The sequence below is a fragment of the Notechis scutatus genome, chromosome 1 (assembly GCF_049901735.1).
Source record: "Notechis scutatus isolate UNSWTSFEM ecotype Mainland chromosome 1, rNotScu1.2, whole genome shotgun sequence".
Taxonomy (NCBI): domain Eukaryota; kingdom Metazoa; phylum Chordata; class Lepidosauria; order Squamata; family Elapidae; genus Notechis; species Notechis scutatus.
Window position 1 is genome coordinate 208,756,261 of NC_142009.1, and position 23,360 is coordinate 208,779,620.

A 23,360-nucleotide genomic window follows, 5' to 3' on the forward strand; every position below is an offset into this window, starting at 1 on the left:
TGCAAAAAAAGATCCTAGATGTTTTACACTCTGTGAATCAGACATTAAGAGACACGTTGAGATAAGCTCAAACCACAAACCATTCAAGAAAAGAAGTGATGAGAAGTCAAGAAAAGAAGCAAACATTTCCTTTCTCATCAGACTTCTATTGACCAGCACCCAAACAAGCAGCAAACAGCAATCAGATAAACAAGAACAATCAAAGAAGAAGCAATATTTCACCAAAAAAGCAATCAAAGAAGAAACAATGTTCCAAACAAGACTGATAAGACAAAAAAACAGCCAGAAAAATTCCCCCATGCAGTGATAATGTTTCCCAAACCGGTCATGAAATATCTACAAGAACAGAAGCAAGCTCAGAAAACAAGAAGATCTCAATAGTTCATAATGCATAATTTTTATAAACATCTAAAAGTCAGCAAACAGTATCTATATCTAAATCTATATCTATAGCTATATCTATCTATATGTATATGTATATGTATATGTATATGTATATGTATATCTATATGTATATCTATATCTATATCTATATCATCTATATCTATATCTATATCTATATCTATCTATATAACATGAGGTGGATGGGGATTCAATGTATGTAACAATAAGAGCCATATGAATCCATTGTCTTTGCTTTAAAGAATAACATAAATATCTTTCAGAAAATACTTCTCTTTTGGCATTCAAAAGTGGCTGACATGGTGCAAACACAAAAGGACTGATACCCCAGCAACCTGCAACCTTCATTGCAAGCGTCTCTCAGCTGTTTTGCCGAATTCCAGATAGGAAGGGAAACAAAGGTCTCAAGGTAATGATCAAATGAGTCTTTATTCGTCCATACAAAGCTCTGGATTCAGGTAACAACGAGTAACCAAAAGGAATTAAAGTCAGCTCTGGCACACCTTGCAGCCAGAGCTGTATTTATACACCAGTTAACAACTTAATGAGTTTATCCACCATCCGATGAGCATTACTGCATCACACCCAATCACCATGTAACCCCTTGTACACTGTGCTTTTAGCCATTAATAGTTTACCCCTATTTACTATACTTGTACAAACTATCATATTCCATCATTGTATTTACGCCTATGAATTGACCCTCCACCCCTTTCTAGATTGTTAGTTCAGCAGACAGCATCCTAATCACTTTGTCTACAACCGCCCGCAGGCTGTAACAGCTCAGCGTGTGACGTCAGCAAGGCTCATTATCTCCGACGAACAGTCGAAGCCCCAGGTTGGGTAGTTACAAATAGTGAATACATGAAGGTTTCAAATCGTGTTTATACATGGTGATTACACAATTGCAGGGCACTGCAACAAGTCATAAGTGCAAACTTGTTGGCAACCACTCTTTCTTCATCAAGCAGAATATAGGCTTCTGTCTTTTCAAGATCTGATTCATCATCTCAACATGGGACCTTCACATAGGAATAATGATAAGCATCCCAATTAAGTAAGTTTTAATTTACTTTAATTTATTAATTTTAATGTATTAATATTTATTTGCAACATTGCAAACACATACTGGTATTGATACTCTTAATGATAACTCGAGACACAACATACTAAATCCCACTTGGGTGTTTCTGTCTGTATTTGTCTCAGGTTTCACATACAATCGAGATATTAAAATATTAAACAAGTTCACAGTGACATTAAGTTTGTAAATAAATCTCTCCATTTTAATGTTCAATCATTATTGCGCTCAGAGTGTTATTAAAAAAATATTTGTCACCTCTCCTTTCACCATATTCAGGCTTTTTAAGATCTTCAATGAGTTCATTTTTTAGATCAAGAGGGGCAGTTTTACTGAAATTATAGGTTTCTGTCAAAAAATCAAGCAAAAGTTCCCCAGTTTTGCTCCCTTCAGTAAAGCAATCTGTAATGTCCATGTCTGATGGAAGCTCATGAGTCTGATACTTCAGTCCAGAACCATCAAGCATCTCTTCAACATCAGCAGAAGAAATATATAAACAAAGATCATTCGGAGGTAAACGAGCACCGTATTTTCTCCACAATTTGGCCCAGCCACTGCGTCCTGTCAAATAAACAATATCACAAACATGTAAAATTATTAGTATTATACATGTTCCAATAGAAGAGAATATCTATAGCTCAGATTTGAACTGTGAGATCCAACTCTGAGCTTGGTTGTTTTCTTGCAGACATTTCATTACCTAACTAGGTAATATCATCAGTTCTAGCAAAAAGTGGGGGTTTGCTCTCTGTTTGTATACTAGGAGCTTGCTCTGTCAGTGTTGGTGGGAATGATATTGGTGGTTCCTTGATTAAGCTGTTTACTGTTTGTTTGTCTGGGTTATATAATTTGCAGTGAATGGATTTCCCACATTTTAAACACAGGGCTTGAAATAGAACTGAAAAAACCAGTGAAATTTCATTCCATCAAATTCAATTTAGGTTCATTTTCCCCATGTTGTTCCCCTCAGACATATTTGCATTATAAGTCCCTAAATTGCTGGAAACCTTGTTCAATGCCTATGCTCTTTGGAGATTTTTAAGAGTGAGTATAGTCCCACAGAAGAGATAAAAATGGAGAAGGTAGCAAATGGTATTGGATCAGTCAGGTATCTTAATTCTTAACTGAAAAAGATCGATTTTGGGAAGAAATCTGAGGAAAATCAATTCACTGCATGGGTTCAGGAGTGCCAGAGACAGTCTGCACAGATTTAACAAGAGGCAAAATATGGGCAGAGTAACAAGAAAAAGACTTTGGCAATTAGATATTGAGAGAAAGGAATGTGTCAGGTTGAAACCAGAGATGGTCTCAAATAAGAAAGTTGCCACATGCCTTGCCTTTTTGACACTTTTGCAGGCCACAAATACCCTAAATCTGTGTCCAAGTTGCTTCAACACGCAAACTGATTAGAGAGCCCTTCTTTATGAGCATTATCCCCAGTGAACAGGGGTGGCATTACATATCTTGGAATTACATATCTTGGAATTGGGGTGGTTATATATTTTCTTACTCTTTTCAATCTCTTTCAGTGCTGCTGCAGCTTTGTACATAATTTAGAAGCTGAAGATCATTTCCAAACGCGAATGGGAACATCACTGAGGCCCGACCTGATCTCATGATTGACTCCTCACCACCCCATACAAATAAATCAGAAACTGGTTGATAAATCTCCAAATCATCTAGAAGAGCAGGTTTAGAGCTGGGCTGAACAGCCATTTTGGAAGCAATTGCTCAAGGGGCTAGTGAAATCATTGTAGCAGTGAAAGGCTTTGATCACTACACATAACTGTACGTTTCAAATAAAACACTTTTATTGGAAGAGGGAGAAGGATTTGAGTATTTTCACACTCATTTCTCTCCCTGTGTCTCTCAAGAGCTCTTGACTTTAGTTTACATTTATTCAGGTTTAAAGTCATCCTTTGAATCTGCAATCAGATGTTAGACGTTGAGGGAAAGGTTTTGAGATAAGGGATTATGTAAATAACAATTACCTTTTCTTAGGTTATCTCATCATATAGTATCGAAGTATATCCTTTCTGAAGGATGGGAAATTAATTTCTTACAATGATGGCTGTTTATGTGTTTGGTAGAACAACAAGGACATGTGGAAATGTGTGTATGTATGTGTGTCTATGTGTTACAGAAGAGATCCTGAACTTCAAAGCTGCATTCTCCTTTCTACCTATAGGAAATAGAGGTAGTCCTCGACTTACAACCAGTTACTTAGTGACTATTGAAGTTACAATGGACCTCCCTAGGGGTACTCACAATCCAGATTCAAATTTCCAGTGTTTTGCTCCCCGCCCCATCACGTGACTATACCTCAGGCACTCAGCAACCAGACTGCATTTATAGCTGTTCGTAGCGTCCCACAATCACATGATCACATTTTACAACGGTTTTGCCAAAAACCAACATTTACTTCTATTTTTGGCAAAACCACACCCATAGTGAACTTTATTGCTTTATTTAACAATCGCTGCCAAAAAGGTCATAAAATTGGATCAGTCCCATGGGTCACTTTATGTCTGTCATGACTTAAGTCTGTGATGGGCAGATGTCATTATGATCATAATTCAAGGTCCAGCTGTAATCCCTATTTAACATAATTTGAATATACCAGCTTAAAAAAGGGGGTCCAGAGACTGTCTACTAGCATTCAAAATCTGAGGCAGAAATCTTATAAACAAATATTTTAATAGAGATGAAGTTGGCTTTCTCCCACCTAATATTTTAGACTTTAATTCCCAAAATTCTCAGTCACATCCAAAGTATATTAGATCAGCAAAGGTTCATGTCAGTCCGTTAAAGCAGGAAAATAGTACATTCGGCCTAAACCTGGTGATTTACTGGAAAGGAAGTCCATGTAGTGCATGTATGCATCAAGATACAGCTTCAGTCATGATTAATTAAAATCTAATTAACTTTCATATGATTTAGCTGAGAGATCGACTTATATATGCTCCCAATATAGGCAATTGTAATTAATTCAGAAGCAACCATGGAGACAGAAGCAAGAAAATTTGACAAAGGATCATTCTGATTTACAGTAGGCCTAAAATAAGCCAGGGCTGCATGAGACTTTAATGTAGTTTCCATAAAGTTGTATAGAGTGACAAGATGACAGGGTAGGAGGGCTCCATTATATTCATGAAATTCTATTATAACGATGTCCCAAATTATTTAAAATGTTTGGCAATCTTAGGTCACTCAGCTGGCAACCCTTGCAGTGAGAAAGGAGTTATTTTTATTTAAGAATTGGTTGCATGTTAGATATACAGATATTACCACAGAGAGAGAGAAAGAGAGAGAAAAATATATTAGCAGGAACAGTAGGAAGGGGCACCAAGCTAATTCATTTATTTGGTACCCTTGGTGGCATGATTCAGCATTTCTGATGTGAATCATTTATAAAAAGCCAAAGCTCCTGGCCCCTTTGGATAGGAAAGCAATAAATTCAGGACTAATGAGGGCCTGCTGAGAAGTATGACTGCAAATCCCCCATGTTAATAAAGCTACTTGTCTGCCTTTTGAGGGGGGGAGAAAAACAGTCAGTCTTGAAAGAGTTTCTTTCGGAAACATAAACATTGTCAGCTTTAAATGGATGCTGCACAACAAATTTGTGTTATTTATTCTTTCCCTGTCTCTCCCTCCCCCAGTGGTGGGAAATGAATGCCGAGCACTAATTGCGAGGAATGCACTGGTGTCAATGTTCTGTGACTCAATGCCATTTCTGAAACGGAGCAATTATACACCACCTGACTGGCACATTATTATAATCACTCCCTGTAGATGCAACATACGGTGCTAGACTTGTGTTTTTTAAGACTTTGTGGCAAACTGGCTGCGAGAGGAGGATATTATCTTTAAAAACAATCCTGTGTCTTTCTTCATAGCTGGCCTGGTTTCACCGACAACTGAATTATGGGCGGAGCTGATGTCCTGCATGCTTCTTAACAAATTCCTACTCTCCATTTCACATGATATACTTTTTTTTAATTAGATGAGGAGGCAAACGGTGCACTGAGCACAACTCACCAGGAATCCCTCCTCAGGCAGGCTGCCCTGCAAAGAACAGGTATGAGTAGCACCAGAGAGCTTTCGACATAAGACTTGGTACCAAAGTGCTAGAGGTGGTTTTATGGACTACGTTGAGGGTAGTCTTATTTTAGCAAAGGCTTCTTCTGTTCCGTTGCTCATTCACCTCTTTTGATGTTTATCTACTCTGTTGTACCTCACACAATTCACTCTGAATGATGGAATAACGTATCTTTTCCTTAACTGATTGTCTTTGGTTGTCTTCTTTCTTTTGTTATCTTTTACTCAAGTGAGGAATGGCTGGCAGAAAAGAAATTGCACATGGATGTATCTCAGTTCCAATAGATGCCCCCATAAACATTTTCTGATAGGTGCCCTAGATTCAGTTAGCTAAGAGCAGGGGTGTCCATGCTGGTTGGGGGATTCTGGGAGTTGAAGTCCACAAATCTTAAAGTTGCCAAGGTTGGACATTCCTGACTTAGAGCTTCTACACACCTACCTGTTGCATTCCTTGTGCCTGCTAAGTATGCTGGAGAAGAGAGAAATAAGAGTAAGATTCAAAATGTAATAAGGGTGCCAGGCTTGGGACAGAAAAATATTTTGAGTTTTTAAAAAGTCAACAACTCAAAATATCCAAAATCAGGTCAGAATACATTTACCTTTTTTTTTTTTTCCTAATTTCTTGTAAATGTCCCCTTTCTCTTCAGATGCTTCAAGATTTATCAGCAAAGGGTAGATAATCAATATAACATTTGGGTTGCTGTATACATTTGTTTTGCATCTGTGTACTTATCAGTAATTATTCTGAAATACAGCTTTTAAGATTATATTTCTCTTGTAAGTGTAAAGTCAGCACTTGATATCTAATATGGTATCTTCCCCCTGATTAACTCACTTTCAATATGTACATATTAAGAGAAAAGGGTGTTCAATGATGTATCTTCTGTCTACAAAGATGTAGGCCAGACATATATTTGATGCATGAGATGTCCTGTTTCTTTAGGGTACTGCTTATGTATACACATCTCTGTGATTTGAATATAAGAATGCCCTTCATCATGTCTAATTGTATGTATATAATACATACTAAGACACTGAGCTTGTCGATCAGAAAGGTCGGCAGTTCGGCGGTTCAAATCCCTAGCACCACTTACTTAGCACTCCTACCTAGCACTCCTCTTACTTGTCCCAGCTTCTGCAAACCTAGCAATTTGAAAGCATGTAAAAATGCAAGTAGAAAAATAGGGACCACTTTGGGGGGAAGGTAACAGCGTTCTGTGCACCTTCGTTGTTTAGTCATGCCAGCCACATGACCATGGAGACATCTTCGGACAGCACTGGCTCTTCGGCTTTGTAACAGAGATGAACACCACCCCCTAGAGCCAGAAATGACTAGCACGTATGTGCGAGGGGAACCTTTACTTTTTATGTATGTGATTATTTTAAGATTTAAAAACTATCCTTACTTTAGCAACAGCACTCAAACATATGAAGTTAGTAAAATAAAATGAGAAATAATCCCTAATTTGGTAATTCCAGGTTAAAGCGCAATGTTTTGCTACCGGCTAAGCATTTGACAAAAAATATTGTTTTTGTTTTCACTGAAAACATAACCAGTCAAATAACTCTTTCAAAAATCTAGAGGAAGTGTGTACTTGTGTTCATAAGAGTCCTATTGAGTTGGGTTATATAGATCCTGCCATGATAATTGCTCTGTATTATTAGACTGCTATTTTGTGAGTGGTATTTGATAAACCCATCTTTCTTTTCCATCCCTCTCCTTGTTCCTGTGTACATACTGTTCTGTTCACAACATAAACCCAAGAATAACAAATACAAACTGTGAAATCAATGAAACCTGAAAGTGCTTAACTTTGGCTGTTTGTACCCATAAGACTTGCATTAGGCACTAATCCTAAAAATGTTACTTACTTTACCAGATTAAAAACAAATGCTTCATTATTTCAATCACTGATATTTCATTTTTCAGATAATCTGAATATATCTTTCTTATTCAGACATAACCATTCTAGTGTGGGCTTTTTACCTAGCATCACAATATTGAATGAAATGAAGAGTTTTAACATGGAAATGAGCCAGCCAAATAGATGGAGAAAACTTTCTAGCTATATGCTTATTGCCACACGCAGTCAAATGTTATGGGTGCCATTCTGAAAAAAATCACATGAATGAATTCATTAATAGAAATTGGATCCCCCACGCCTAGGAATTAAGTGTTTCAGACCCCATCCCTTTCCTCTTTTTAGAATCTGCTCTGGTACTCCATAAATATATTTCAAGTTCAATGGGACTAATGAATTATTTGGGGTTATCTTTATATTGATACGGTCACTTTATAATTTTTTGTAGCTCACTTTTTATATCCACAAAATGAAAGACCAGCAAATCATATTTTAATACAATCTGGTTTTCACTATGCACACTGGGAGCAGCATTCCTGGTGACATAGCTGGGTTTTCTTTGCAAGGAAATAGAAACATGACTAATTGTACTATAAGACAGAGAGTACATGGGGAAAAGCTGGCTGATTTCATCTGTCAGTTTCTGGATCAAGGTTTAAAAAGTTGACAAATAACTAGTTTAGTTTTTACATATGTGTGTGTGTGTGTGCGTGCACGCATATGCACCCTCACAGCCCTATTGGTTCAGCCCTTCATACCACAGTCCCAGTTTCTGATGGGGCTTCTTAGGAAAGTTAATTGCATAACCCTGCCATAGACTAACGTCTGGCTATACATGTCTGACGATTCCCAAATAGGTTGAAAGTAGTCCTATAGTGCCTCCTGGTGGCCAACATAACACTTTTATATGGTGCACATTATGGACCACTACTTCAATACAGGCATTTCACAACTTGCAATAATTCACTTAATGACTGTTCAGTTATTATTTCACTGAAAAAAGTGACTTTTGGCCATTTTTCATGCTTATGACCATTGTAGCATCCCCATGGTCATGTGATCAAACTTCAGACACTTGGCAACTGACTCATATTTATAATGGTTGCAGTGTCCTGGGGTCATGTGATCACTTTTTGCAACCATCTGAGCCACATTCATTTAATAACTGTGTTACTAATTTAACAACTGCAGTGATTCACTTAACTGTGGCAAGAAAAGTCATAAAGTGAGGCAAGATGCACTTAACAAATATCTCACTTAGCTACAGAAATGTAGGGCTGAATTATGGTCGTAAGTTGAGGACTACCTGTAGTACATAAATAATAAAATACTACAATTACACAAATCGGATGTCTTAGGATTCAGCTTTGAACCTACCTGAAACAAGAATAATGAGGAGTTTGGCCCCAGGTTCCAAGAGGCTGTGAAAGAATCTAATGGTAGCTGGCATGTCTTTTACATAATACAGCATCTAAAAATGAGAAGGATCATTTCAAGGTGAGATGGTGTAGGAAGTTAGCACCCACCCCTCTTCTAGAAAAATGAAATATCCTGGGAATATTAAAAAGGCAGAATATTTCCCCTAAAAAGAGTAAAGTAGAAACTCAGAGAAGCAGAAACTCAAACCACACACCCCCACCTTTGCTAATGGGCCATTAAGGCCTAGGCCAGAGTATTCTACATAATAAAGGGTCTACCCATCTCACCACCTGACCTGGGAAGATTGTATCAGCCAACACTCAGGTGAAGCCATGTGGTCCAGAAAAAAGCCTACAAAGTTAGCTAAGACCCTGCCCCTGGGAGTCTGACAGCCAATGGGATATATTTCTTACACAGGAACAGGAAACACTAAGGTGGGGCCCAACAGAGGTTATATAAGGGTCTCTTAGCATCTTGGTCTTCCCTTCTTGACCTTCTCACCTTAAAGTATGTGATCATCCTTTCTTTTTCACTTTGGGGCTCCAAGCCATGTGGTCCTGCTGTCCACCATTAAACCATCTTTCCAAATAGCCTCCATGTTTCCAGTGTCTTTTTCCCCCACTTGGAACTGAACCCAGAAGGATATTTCTTTCAACAATGGGTTTGCAGATTCCTTGGAATGTTTTGTTAAATGTTTGAAATATTTTGCATATTTTATAATTCAAATATTTGCAAAAAATTTCCTGTCTGTATGTTGAGTTATATCTCCCACCCATCCCAATTTCTACAGAGCAGGATAACTATCAGGTCAGGAAGGTAAAACTACAGCGAGAGAAAATAGTTTATAAATAAAAAGAGCAAATTTGTAATATTAAAGTAATACAACATGCATGAAAAATAGCCCATTAATGTAATATCTCAGTAACAGTGGTCTGGCCACATAATAATGTGCTTTGTTCTACCTGGATCATGTGGATGAAATTCCATTTCCCCATCTCTTTGCTGTCCATAATTCGATTTTCATATTCCAGGGATGTCTCTTTGTGCCAAGTGAACTTTACGTTCTTGAGATCTGGTGTCTTTGCAACACGTTCTGAAATGTGATAGCTCCACAGTTTATCTCATTTGCGAATATGGAATACATTTTCATTTCAGTCTTTTTAAAGCAGCTGAAAGCCATGTATTTTTAATATGACATTGATGCCATTGGTGAGGCCAATTCTCGGCTGCTGTCCTTTCTTTACTTTAATATAGAAAGAGGTACATTTTGCTATGTTTTTCTCTGGAATTTGGTCTAGATCTCTAATACTTGCAGGACTTCAATATAGATCAACAATGTATTCGTATTATCTCATTTTGGAAAACATGATTTATTTAAGGAAGCGGGAAGGGAGGGGTATCCTTGGTGCTCTCTGAAGCTTGTTTGTTTTTTGCAGACATTTCATTGCCCTCCCTAACCAGCTAACATCACCCATGCTAGTAAGGAGTGCTGTTTGCTCTCAGTTTAGATTCTGGTGTCCTGCCTGTCTCTGTGGGTGGGGTTAGGGTTAGGGCTATGGATTCTTTGGTTGGGCTGTTTACTGATGGCTCTTTGGCAGTTTCTTGATTGCTTACTTGATTGCTTGATTGTTGGTCTGAAGTTAACTTTGGAGTTAATCTATGCTGATCCGAGTGCTGATTACTGATGGAGAGGTGCTGGAGTCTTTTTCTCTTTTGGACTGATTAATTGATTATCTCTTTTGCATAGTGTAGATATGATGTTAATGTCTATGTCAATGTGTCTATTGATGGCTGATTTGTCAGAGTGCCAGGCTTCTAGATACTCTCCGGCATCTATCTATCTATCTATCTATCTATCTATCTATCTATCTATCTATCTATCTATCTATCTATGTCTATCTAGCTATCTAAATGGAGGTGAAAATGCCCCAAAGATTTTGTCATAAAACTGCTAATATTTAAGATGAGATAAGATTACTATTCTGATGACTTCATTATTTTTATATATCCTAAAACTGGTTTTTGGTCTTTTTTTTAAAATTGTGAGTTTGGTTTAAGACTTTCAAGAAGGATGGAAATCTGTATTCTTTGTGTTGTTATGAAATTACAGTACCTAGCATCTTGCACAATTAGCCATCATGGTGTAGCTAATAAAAGTTGTAATTTCATAAAAACCAAAAAGCCACAAGTTCTCTAATCTTGACCTAGAGCTTAATCCTACTGTGCTGAAATTTGACATTTCCTTGTGAAATCAACTCTGATTTCAGTATCATCTTGAAAACTAAGGGACACTGAGACAATAATTGGAATATTTTCTTGATTGCAATATTCTCTTAATTTCCAGTACAAGGAGACAGTGCCTACTTTTCTGTCACTGAAAACTCATAAAAGATGTGGCTTTCTTTTCTCCCCAAAAGCAATAAAGATCTCCATCACTGATACTATAAGTCTGTCTCAACCACGATTCCATTATTTCAGGTTCTGTTACGTGACCTGAAATCTTGAGTACATGCACAGAACATTCAGAACATCACAGACACTGACTTAACACAGAAAAGGAAATATTACTTTTCTCAAGGTTCTGATTATGATACCTCCCTGCGAAGATGAGAAATGTTCTCTCTTTGCTTATTCCTCCCCTCTAACCTATGCTTTTTAAAAAAATTTCCTATTGGACACCAGATTACTGCAGTGTGCTTTACATGGGCTTGTCTTTGAAGACAGTACAGAAGGTTATTGCCCAATAAGCCAGGTCTTAGAGGTGTTTTATGGGCTTCAGTGAGTTTCTTGATTCAATATAAAGTGTTATTATTATTTTTTACCTATAAAGGTGGACTTCCAGGTTACTCATGGAAACCTCCTTCAGGTAGAAGTAGCCCATTCCATTCACTCATCCCAGAAAAGAGTGAAATCTCCCATTTGTAAAGGTGGCAAGATGGAATGATCCAGAGATAATGTCAAGTCCTTTCCTCTCTAATACCAGTAGTCCTTGGCTTACCACCACAAATTGAGCCCAAGTTGGTAAGTGAGACAGTCATTAAGTTTTACACTATTTAATGCCTTTTCTTGCCAAAATTGTTAAGTGAATCACTGTAGTTGTTAAGTTAGTGACAGGGTTGTGAAGTGAATGTGGCTTTCCCATTGACTTTGCTTGTCAGAAGGACACAAAAGGTGATTACATGACCCCAAGATACTAAGACCCTCATAAATAAGAGTCAGTTGCCAAGTATCTGAATTCTGATCAGGTGACCATGAGGATATTGTAACTATATAAAGGTGAAATACGGTCATGTTACTTTTTCAGTGGCATTGTAACTTCAAATGGTCACTAAACAAATCATTGTAAGTTGAGGACTACCTATAGTTGAAAGTAGAGTTTTCTTCTTCAGAAAGGCTATTAACATTGTATTTGGGACAGCATTAAGGACATCGTCAAGATTCAGCAACAGGGTGATGATTATTTGTTATGTATTTCTGGTTTCAGTGGTGCTTTATTATTTTTTCTTGCTCTGTAATAATTACTTTGGATTTAGTAGCACCTGTGCTGCATATTATATATGTGGGCAATGTCTAGGTGTGAGTGGTCTCATTTTTAACTGCAGCAGCTGTTGCTCATCCCTCTTCCATTATTGGTTCCTAGGCTCTATGACCACAGTGAAACTCTGTGTATTTTAAGCCCAGACATCTTTCTGCAAGTAATCCATATCGACAGTGACGATAACATGCCCAGAACTGCTTTTTATTTCATTATCAGACAGTTGATACACAGTCAATTGAAGAATGAGAAGAAAGCTAATGTCTATCAATATGCTAAACATTCTGGGCTGCTTACCAAAGATGATTTGAAAACCTGCAAGAGGGGAACTCTTTCCCTAAATGGAAATATGAATTTTGCTATGTATGTAGCCAAACTTAACATTGTGTTATGAGTAGCCTTGTAAAACAAAGACAGAGTTCATAGCAGAATAGGAAATGTGATCCCTACGGGCATCCACTATGTCTGTGGACACACCACCCTTGGCATCTACCAGGCTTCACAGCGCAGAAGACTTTGCAGAAAATAGCATGTGGCAAGGCACATGGCTAGTTTTTAGCTTCACTTTACTTCTAAGAAGGCCTTATAGGCATCCTATCAAGTTAAACAGGGAGCATTTTTCTTTGTTTGACTGCTACCTACCTGCTTATAAAAAGTCAGAAATAAGTAGGAATGGAGCTGGCAAGGTGGCAAGAATAACCAGCTAATTTGTTTTTCAATAAGTGAGGGTTTTAAGATTGCATAGTGTATACAACCTCAGAAAGCAGAGCAGCTATTTTGAGGCTTTTCAAAATTCCAAGAGCGCCAATGGTCTCAAGAAAGCAGCCTTGTCCTCCCTCAACTCATGGAAGAAAATCAATATTTGTGTCCTGGCTTGAAGTTTCAGAAAGTTAATCCCTAATTTTTTTTTTCTCAAATAACAGCGTCAAAATTTCCCCTTTTCATTTAAGTAGCATTAATACTGCATTGTGTTTGCTGTCACGTAAGCAGGGATTTGCACCCTCTGGCTTGCCACCATGCTGAGAAACATCAGGCTGTATCTCTTCCTCCCTTTCAGTGGAAATGTGATAAATGGATGTTTCAGAGAAACATTTCAATAGCACATTATTTCCATAACAAACTCTAGAACACCGAGGGGCAAACGGATCAGTGACGTGAAGCTCAGCAGAAGCTGCAGTATTAAACATACCTTTGTAACTGTTTATTTGTTCTGCGTTTGGTTCTATCACATCGTTATGAATGATCACACCAGGATAGTCCGACTGTAATCTTGCAAGAATCTCAAGGTCAATTTCCCCTAAGACACAAAGAAGAACAAAGAAACCAAACTAATATAATTTTTCTTTTTGTTCGAAGTGTGTGGGGGTTTACTTGGTTCCTATGCAGATGTTAAATTAGTTTCCAAATGGCATATAGCGAATGACAGACGAAAAGCATTGCTCTGTAATGATCAAGTTACATGATCCCATCATTATTAGGAGCGTGAGACAATTCTACTATGATGGCTGAATATTAGAACAACTACATTGGGCTAGATGTAACTAGTCATTCTTTCGATAACTCGTATGAATCTCACAAGCAAAACGTGAGTAAAATAGGACTCTATCAATTGTGTTACACCAGCAAATGGAATCAATAAGCAATCTGCTTCTGAACCTGATGCTGATGAAGAGCCACCATGACTACTACTCATTAGTTTTATACATAATAGTTTTATACTCATGAAGTTATTTTAATGTACTTTAAAAACTGTCCCAATTCTGTTGCCATCACATATGCAGCAAATGTATTTTTATTATATTTGGTGTATAGAAGCATTACTTTAATCTCTACTGTGTGCTTCATTGAGAGAAGGAAAAAAAGAATTTGTTTTTTTCCAAACCAGATATACAATTTTTTTCCATCTTGTCTTCGTTTAGACAGACAGACAGACAGACAGACAGACAGACAGACAGACAGACATAGAATTATTTATTGGCCAAGTGTGATTGGGCACACAAATAATTTGTCTTGGTGCATATTTTTATTCCTAGACAAATTATTTTTCATCATTTTCGCTGATCATCTTACATGTATTCTTAGCTCTATAATACCTTTTTGAAAGTACTGGGATCAAAATTGTTTACGATATTCCAATCTATAATTGTTACATCAATAGATACCTACAAAGGCTTAACAAAATCTATCATTTGTATCACTTTTAGAAGATACTTTACACTATGATCCTTTAATAAGGATCCATCCATCCACCTGTCCATCATCTCAACTACATATATGATTCTTTACAAAGAAGTAGAATGGATCTATCATATCCAGAGGCTGAGATAGATAGATGGCTAGACCTACTCATAGTTGGCAGCTATTCAGTGCTAGCCAATTCTAAACAGAGGTTTAAGGGCACAATGCAAAAACAATTCATTATAATAGAAAGGAAAAAAGAAATAAAATGCGGATGGCATTGCATGTGACAGCATTGCATTTATGTTGGGTTTGCTCAAAGATCCCCTTAAACTTACATGCAGAAGATGGAAGCCAATGCCAGATTCCATCATTATTGAACTATCTTAAGGCAGCCTAGTGCTCTTCAGGTGCACCATTCCTAGCCAATATGGTCAGGCTGATTGGGGATAACTGAAGCTGTTATCGACTCATCTGGAGATCTTGTATGTTTATTGATTGAATGGATAATGTATTCATTCCCATTCACAAGAAACTAATCCATTGCCTTCGGTTATTTTTAAAGCTCCTCTTTACCTCAAACAATCTGATTTGTAATTTAATCTTCTACCTTAATTGAGTTCATTTAGTTATTTATATGCAAACAAGGGCTTTGGGGCATTTCAGAACCAGTTCTCTGGCAGCCTGAAAAATCAATTGACAACTATCAGTTAAAGCTCTAGAAATTATTTAAGGACTCTGATACAATTACCTTTAAGGGGCTACTATAATGTTCACCATTAAATTACCAATTAAACATTTCAAGGAAATAGATTGTTTAGAATAGAATCACTATTTTACCACACAGTAAATGTCTTCTTTGATTAGAAGGGGGTGCAGTTGACCACATTAATAAGATATAAGCTGTAAACAGAAAACACTTCTTTATAGATTAGGAATGACACCACCTCACTATTCTTATGACCATTTAAAGTTACCCTGCCTGCATTCCTAGTTTTGCTAATGTAGCATTTTGCTCTCACAAGCTTTTCCATACAGATTATCAACGCTAGCATAATGAACAGCTGGGAAGCAGAGTTGAAATGTTTTTTAAATAAATCATTCAAATGAATAAGAAATGTGTGAAAACTTTGGAGCACATTGAGCAACTAGCATTCTACATGTATTCCTCAATTTTCTTCTTTGCTGCCCAGACACTTTGCCATTAAAAAATAAATACTGAACAAAGGATCTAGGAACTGGTCTAAGTCATCATATACAGAGTCTGGTAACTCTTAACATGACTTCTGCTGCATACCAGTAGCCTACCACAGACACTAATAGTTGAATGGGGATCAGATAATGGAGTTCATCTGGTCCTATAAAATAGCCAATTCTGGCCAGGTTCTTAATCATTTGAAATCTTATTACTTGCCTCTTACTTTTAAGCTATCAGCTACCAGCCCTATAAATAAATATCACTGTCTTCATGAGTTGTGCAATCTTTCTTCTGGTGTTATCCAGTGAATAACATAACAAAATTGGTATGTTATGGTATGGTATGGCATGGCATGGCAACCCTTTGAATGTATTACTTTGCAGAAAGAGTAGTGGAAGCTTGGAACCAACTTCTGATGAGGTAGTAGGTCAATCATCAGTAAATTACTTTAAACATACTTGGGATAAAGACATATCCATCACCCAACCAAAATTTAAAAAAATAAATTTTTTTTTAAAAAAAACCCTCAAAGGGCAGATTTGACCGATCACTGGGTCTTTTTCCGTTGTCAGTTTTCTGTAGTTTTTTTTTAATGTTTCAAGGTGTGGTGTGGTGTGGTATGGTATGGTATGGTATGATATTTAAAGTCCACTTCAGTGATTATCATTGATAATTATTCTTAAATATTAGAGTTATTACATCGATTTTAAGACTACAGGCAAATATTTGTTTCATAGCAAGGGAGTTTGGAGTTTTTCTTTATTATTGATTTACATGGGTGAAAAAAAGAGTGACCTGCCCTGATCAATATGGCAGCTCTCCAAAAGGTTGAGCCCCCCTTTTGCACTATTTTGAAGAGGGAGACTAATGGACAAAAGTCTCACAGAGTCTTCAGGTACCCATTTCCCTCCTTAACAAACACATATCTGTGTCCTGGCTCTACCACTTTCAGAATAAGATTCTTGATCTACTACATAAAATGTAGTGTAGCTCTTGAGCCAAAGAAATGTATGCATAGAACAGGGGTCTTCAAACTTGGCAACTTTAAGACTTGTGGACTTCAACTTCCAGAATTCCTCCTCCAGTCATGTTAGCTCAGGAATTCTGGGAGTTGAAGTCCACAAGTCTCAAAGCTGCCATAGAAGTCAGGTCAATAAATAAGGATGCCAGCAGCTCTTTTTACTGCTACAGTGTGGACCGAGTTCTTCATCATGAACAAAGGAAGACATTTTAAGGTTTAATTGCTGCTTTTCAGGGTTTTGTTCTTTTGGGGGGGATTAAGTTTCCATAATAATTTATGACTTAAGTCATAATGACTCAATCACTTGAAAATGAAACAAAATAAAAGTAAATTCTGGTAGTAATATAGCAAACTCAAGCATCCCTGAATTTCCAATAAAATCCATAACTCTGGAAAAAATGTAATTAAAAACAAAGAATACACCCCCCCACACACACTATCAGTACTGCTCAAACCCCTGTCAGAGCAAGAACATTTACACTGTTTGGAAAGCCTGCAAGATGAGGGCTAAATTAACTTCAGGGATTATTTTGTTTCAAAGTGTTGAGGCCACCACCAAGAAGATCCGTTTCCAAACTCTACCCCATTTAGTTAGTTAGTTAGTTAGTTAGTTAGTTAGTTAGTTGGACCCCAAACATTCGCTCTTGGGATGATAGTCCCAAATAAGAGAGTTATAGTTAGAAGAAATGGTCCTGCATGTAAACAGGAGCTGGGGCATGTAGGTGAACACCAGAAGGTTGCTTAGAAACCTACTGGCAGGCAATATCATTGGTGCTATGTGCTAAAGTGACTCATCACCTTTACCGTCTGGATCCTTATCTCTTGCACAACTGCACTCTGCTTTCTAGACTTTACCCAAAGGCAGCAGCCCTGTATAAAGTGTGCTACATTCATCTAAGAGCATAAGTCACTGTCATAAACTTACCCTAAGTCAGAAAGGATTGTAACTAGTGTACCAACTGAAGCTGGGCAAAACCCTTGGCCTTCACCAGTGAAAATGTGAGTCCTGGAGAACCCGCAAGTCCCACAGAACCTGGTTGGTCATCATGGGAATCAAAATGCTAGACTAAGATGGGCCTTGGCCTTATCCAGAAAGCCTTCCCTAGATGCTTAAAAAGTCATTTGTCACAAAGTAAATGAAATACAGAATAAGAAATTGAAAAGCCCCATCCTATTCTTTTTCTTTTTTGGCTAGCCAACATCCCAGTCTCCTGCAAAATTATATGAAACAAAATCAGTGTGTCTGAGAGTGTCTGATTCTATATATAGGTTTAATTTTCATGTTATTGTCATTATCTGATTCTTTTTTGCCCATTCATCCCCACATTGCAGAACATCCTTTTGCCGGGAGGTATATTTTAAATTATTTCTAAGTTCCTCCAAGTACATGAATGTAATATAATATCCTGCATAGCTAACAGCATCCATAATTCAGATGGCTAAATAATACCTTTGTATTTTGACTCACCTGAACCACCGCCGACACTTAGAACGTTGATATCAGTTTTTCCATTACTGATGCTAGGAGGGAAGGACAAATTCATAACATCAAAAGCTGTCCAAAAAGTCTGGTGACACACATTTCTAGAAAATGTCCTCTAGGCACTTCCTAATCTTTTATTCCAGCCTGATGTGGTTCATTAAGGGTGGTCAGGATGGGGCCATGCAGATGGACTGCAGACCTGTGATTAGAAACAAGTTTAATTTTCAGTGATTTGAGCTATTAAAAGAGAGAAGCATGTACTGCTTACACCTAAACTGAACTATGTAGCAGACAAACAAGAGCAGGAAGTCTTTTCAGCTCCTCTAGATGAATATGTCAACCAGCAAAAAAAATGTAAATAAAATAAAATGCTACTGGGATATATTGATGGGAATTTTGAATCCTGCTAGAGAGATCCATTAGTGCTGGAGGGAGAGATTCTCTTGTTTGTTTGTTTTCTCATTGAATCCGAGAATCTGATGGAAGAGGATTCACTTTTTATATTTATTTTAAAGGAGAAGAGATTTTGGGATTCTTTTTATGGGTGAAGTACATTGCACTGATTCAGATGGTCAAAGGATGTATATAACAACAATCTGATGTTCATTGTACAATAATTTCTCCAGTCATGTGTAGCCCTTTTGGCTTCCCAGTCTTGGATGCAAGGGGATTTGCCCCACTGGGCTTTTCAATACTTCTGCTTTTAAGGAAATTGGAATTGGGGTTCTCCTTCGAATGGGGAAATTTGTAGACATCTTTACTAAGAGTTTTGCAGTGATAATTCAGCGCCAGAAAAATAAACACAGATGGCTGATGCTTCATTTAACGTTTTTATAAACATAATAAGATTTTACAAACCAGTTGTAGATTTCTCCAACATGGAGCAAACTCAAACAGAAACATGTTGCAAGTTCAGACCAGAGCTCTAGTCTTCAGCAAGCAGGTTAGTTTCATCTTCAATAGACAGACTCAGAGTTTAACATAGCTGCAGAGTTGCAGAGCTTAACACAGAGCCACTCCTAGGCTACTCTTAGTTTCAGTTTCCAAAACAGTCCTCATTGGCTGACTTTGTTACTATGCTTATTCATTGGCTGACCTTGTTACCAAGCTCTATTCCAGTTCATAAATATATTGACAATCTTCTATTCCTGAGATGGGTATTTGTGGCCCATTTATCCAAAAGGCGTTGTTTAAAAGGCAACTGGATTTTCTTTCTTTTTTCTCCTTGAAAAGAAGCTTCTTAAGTTCATCTGCCTCTTAGATGAGACACGAAACATTTTCAAGGGAAAAAAACCAAGGAAGTCCAGTTGCCTTTTGGAAAAGCATCTTTGGGACAACCACAACCTGGAGGACTGAGAATCTCCATAGACCTATGGCCCCTTTATGACCTGTGGATTTCAACTCCCAGAATTCCTGAGCAAGCCATATAGTTACCCACCCCTGCTCTAGCCAATATCGCTGCTCACTAATCTAGTAAGGAATTTTGAAAAACTCTTTGTACTCAACAATTCTCAACTATGAAATTCCCTGAATGACTTGAACAGGTTCCTCTCCCTTAGCATAACTTTCTTTATAAGATTAGTGTGAGGAATATAGTAAAATATCTAATAGTTATATTAGTTATTCTATTCAAAGTATTTGGAGGAAAGCAGAATATGCTTCTTTATTCTTTTATTTATTTGTCCCATGTTGGACCAACAACATGACTTAAAAAAAGCATGCAAAGGAAAGAATAAGAATATTTATGGCACTACCAAACTGATTTTTGTTGTGTTGAAAGGTGTCAAAATGCCTTTCTTTCAAGGATTCAATTTTCCCGCTGGGAGAGCTCTGGCGCAAGGATACGGACAACTGCTTGAAAGCTGGATCTTTTTATTTTTCAGGAAGGCAGAGAACAGCGAGAAGTCTGCGTTTCTGGGCTAGCTAGCTTCTTATGGTAAGTCCCTGGTTTTTTATACCCTTTTCTCCCTTTGTAAGTTGATTTTGTGTGAGTGTTTGTATTTGTGCCTAATGTTTCAAATCCTGTTTGAGTTTGTCTTTATTCCCGCCAGAGGGCAAACTCCGCAGGGTGCGGAAGGCAAACTCCATGGGGTGGCCAGATTGTATCATTGGTTTTCTCTAATCTCTTTTAGCTTTAAGATAGTTTTTCATATTTGTTCTGTGGCAATCTCCTGTCTGTCCCTTTTGTAATTTATATTTTGTGTCTTTTGTCTGTTTGTTTTGCTTATTTGGTATGTCCTGTGTTTGTAAGGGTTTTCTAAATTATCTTTTGTTTCCTTTTCCTATTTGTCTAGTTTTCTTAATTACTTAGGCCTTTGTCTATAGGGATTCTTTAACATTTTTTATTTGATTCCTTTTCCTATGTAAGTTTGTTTTCTGGCTGACCTGATGTTCCCCTTGAGCTTTTCCTGTTTTTGTGACACTACTGTCTTCGTGAAGTTCCCTTTCCACAGTTGAACGTAAAGCCAATTGATTAATAGCTACAGTGTTATCCACTCCAAACAGTTATAAAAGTTATAACTGTTTGGAGTGGATAGAAGTTCCATATTACATGGGAATGCATGTCAGTGTATATTTAAGTTTTGTTTGCAGATACAGAAACAATCACGTCTGTCTTTTAATGGGCTTCAGGGGTGGGATTCTACCGGTTCTGTCCGACTTTGTAGAACCAGTAGCTCTGAAGAGTAGCAGACATAGAACCGGTTCTATGTCTGCTGCTGTTTTGGCCTGCCTGCCCGGTCTCTTACCTGACCTTTATTTCTTGCTTTTTCAACCTCAGCTGCCATGCAAGGTACAACTGCAGTTGAAAAAGCAGGAAAAAAGTGCTTTTTCAAATGCTGCTTCCCTGCATGCAGCGCTGCTCAGCTGTCCAGGCAGCAAGCGGATGAAGATTTACAGCAGCATGCAGGGAAGCACATCGTAAATCACCGAACTGGTAGTTAAACCTGTCAGATCCCACCCCTGGCAAAGTCTATTTCAAAGAGAAGTGTTCTGAATATAGGAATAGGAGGAGAAGAAATATTAGATATATTTGCAGCCTTGAATTATTTGTAAAAATAATCAAGGCAAGATACAAACAAATAAATATAAAACACATGTTTTTTTTTTAAAAAAGGAAAGAAGTGGGTCAGATGAAGTGGAATGAAAAATTAAGTTTCACACAACTAAATACATAAAAATGCTCACTCAGATTGATTTAATTTATTTAGAATATTTATATAGTCATTCACCTTTTAACTAACGCTGGGCAGCTCCCAATCAATAATAAATAATATTTTATTGTAAAACTCTACCAATTAAAACCTTAAAAACAACAAAAACCTGGAACCAAACCAGTTCTAATCTGGGATTATCTAGTCTTTTCCCAACAATCTCATGTATGAAAGCATCTATTAAACATTTCTAAGAACATGTCTGCCGTGTATTTACCTGGATATTAATTGGGGCAGCTTCTTGTGAATGAAGTCCAGTATGCATTGATGTTCAGTTGACTTCTTGAGGAAGACTTGAAAAGTTTCAACATAATGACTGTGATTCGAGAACAAACTCCTCATGGTCATGGTAATCGCCAACCTGCTTAAATATATAGGTCAAAAAAACAGAAAGTTGGCTCACGTTTTTGGAAAGACAAGGAAGAGTCATGGGAAAAGTAAGAACAGCCTCAGTCCTTGTCCCATCTCAGAGAGGGCATTTTTATCAGATTTTGCCACAAGACCTTGGTCACCTTTTATAGAACAGAGCACCCAGCCAGGCTGTTTTGAAAACAGAGTCTAAGAATCTAAGTAATAATAAGGAACTTCTGCCCAGAAATATTTTGGAAGATATTTTGGAAGTTCTGCATCTCTGAGGTGATATTGTGGGACCAGTTTAAGACTAGTTAAAATTCTGTTTTTAAGATCCTGGCAATCCCTTGGGAATTTGGAAAAATGTAATAGGTTCAACTTAAGGGGGGGAAAGTTAAACTTACAATATTGTGTCATCTTCAAGCATTTTTTTAGAAGGAAAAAAAACTCAATTAAAGAGCTTTAGTGGACCTTTAGGCATTGTTCTGGGGTGATTGTTGCCCATCCTATCAGAATATTATACTGTAGACTACTGAACAGCAGTGGTGTCAAATTCAAATAGAAACAGGGACCACTAAACCCTGCATAAGCACCCTGCATGTTGTATTTTAACTTAGAAAACCACACAGGTATATTTGTTTATATATCCCAATTTGGGGGTAATGAAAATGAAATGAAAGCCAGCTGTGTGATCTTGAGTCAGTCCCTCTCTTTCACCCAGCTTGTCTTGAAGGGTTGTTGTTGTGGGGAAAATAGGAGGAGTTTTAGGTATGTTGGCTGCCTTGAGTTATATATCTACAAAAAGGTAGAAAAATCAAATGATAATAATATATATTTACTGTATATTAATACATTAACACAACAAGGGATAATCAATACATTAGAAGAAATGTATCATTGTATTTATTATTACTAATTGACTATTTGTTTTCAGTACTTATGTATATTTATAGACCCTTGAATTTTTACAGTGTCTTTGTGTGTGTGTGATCATGTATTCATACACAGTTAGATATATAGATTATTTCTTTCCCACTCTCAGCTTCCTCCCAGCCTACCATTAAATTATCATGCAAGCTTCCTCTTCACCTCCTAGACCCGTGATGGCAAAATATAGCATGCCATCTCTGCCAGCCCATGAACTGTCACCCCAGATCAGGTCCACTGCACATGCGCCTCCCACCAGCCAGCTTATTGTCAGGTATCTGCGCATGCGTGAGGGCAGGGCGCACACAGGAGACGTGCATGCACAGAAGCATGGGGCACGTGTGGGGGGGGTCGTGCACGTATGCGCAGGGGGCGGAGGGATCACACATGTATTGCATTATGGTGCAGGCACACAAGCACATTCATGTACGTGCATGTGCACATTTTCAGCACGTGAGGACAAAAAGGTAAGCCATCACTGTCCTAGCCTGACTTTTCACATCCCTGAAATGTCCCTTCTAATTTCTGATAGCCCATGTATAGGAAAAAAAATTTTTATAGCTTTTCCCAAATCAAGTTAAAATATGTGGGCT

The 23,360-nt window shown here is 37.6% G+C and overlaps 1 protein-coding gene across 12 annotated transcripts in view; it reads right to left on the reverse strand.

The window, feature by feature from the left end:
- Window positions 1–804: 804 nt before the first annotated feature.
- The window catches only part of HNMT (histamine N-methyltransferase), a 195,112-nt gene continuing 172,556 nt past the window's right edge, over window positions 805–23,360 (reverse strand). For 8 of the 12 annotated variants that reach the window (XM_087950103.1, XM_087950096.1, XM_026673530.2 and 5 more), the window contains 6 exons: window positions 21,707–21,850; window positions 18,263–18,315; window positions 13,587–13,694; window positions 9,825–9,955; window positions 8,821–8,914; window positions 805–2,044 (listed from right to left, as the gene is read on the reverse strand). In XM_087950103.1, coding sequence (XP_087806229.1) covers window positions 1,689–2,044; window positions 8,821–8,914; window positions 9,825–9,955; window positions 13,587–13,694; window positions 18,263–18,315; window positions 21,707–21,837 — 873 coding nt within the window. In that variant the 5' untranslated portion in view covers window positions 21,838–21,850 and the 3' untranslated portion in view covers window positions 805–1,688. Of the gene's footprint in view, window positions 2,045–8,820; window positions 8,915–9,824; window positions 9,956–13,586; window positions 13,695–18,262; window positions 18,316–21,706; window positions 21,854–23,360 lie in introns of all 12 variants that reach the window. The other 4 variants (XM_087950097.1, XM_087950098.1, XM_087950100.1 and 1 more) reach the window with 1 other exon arrangement.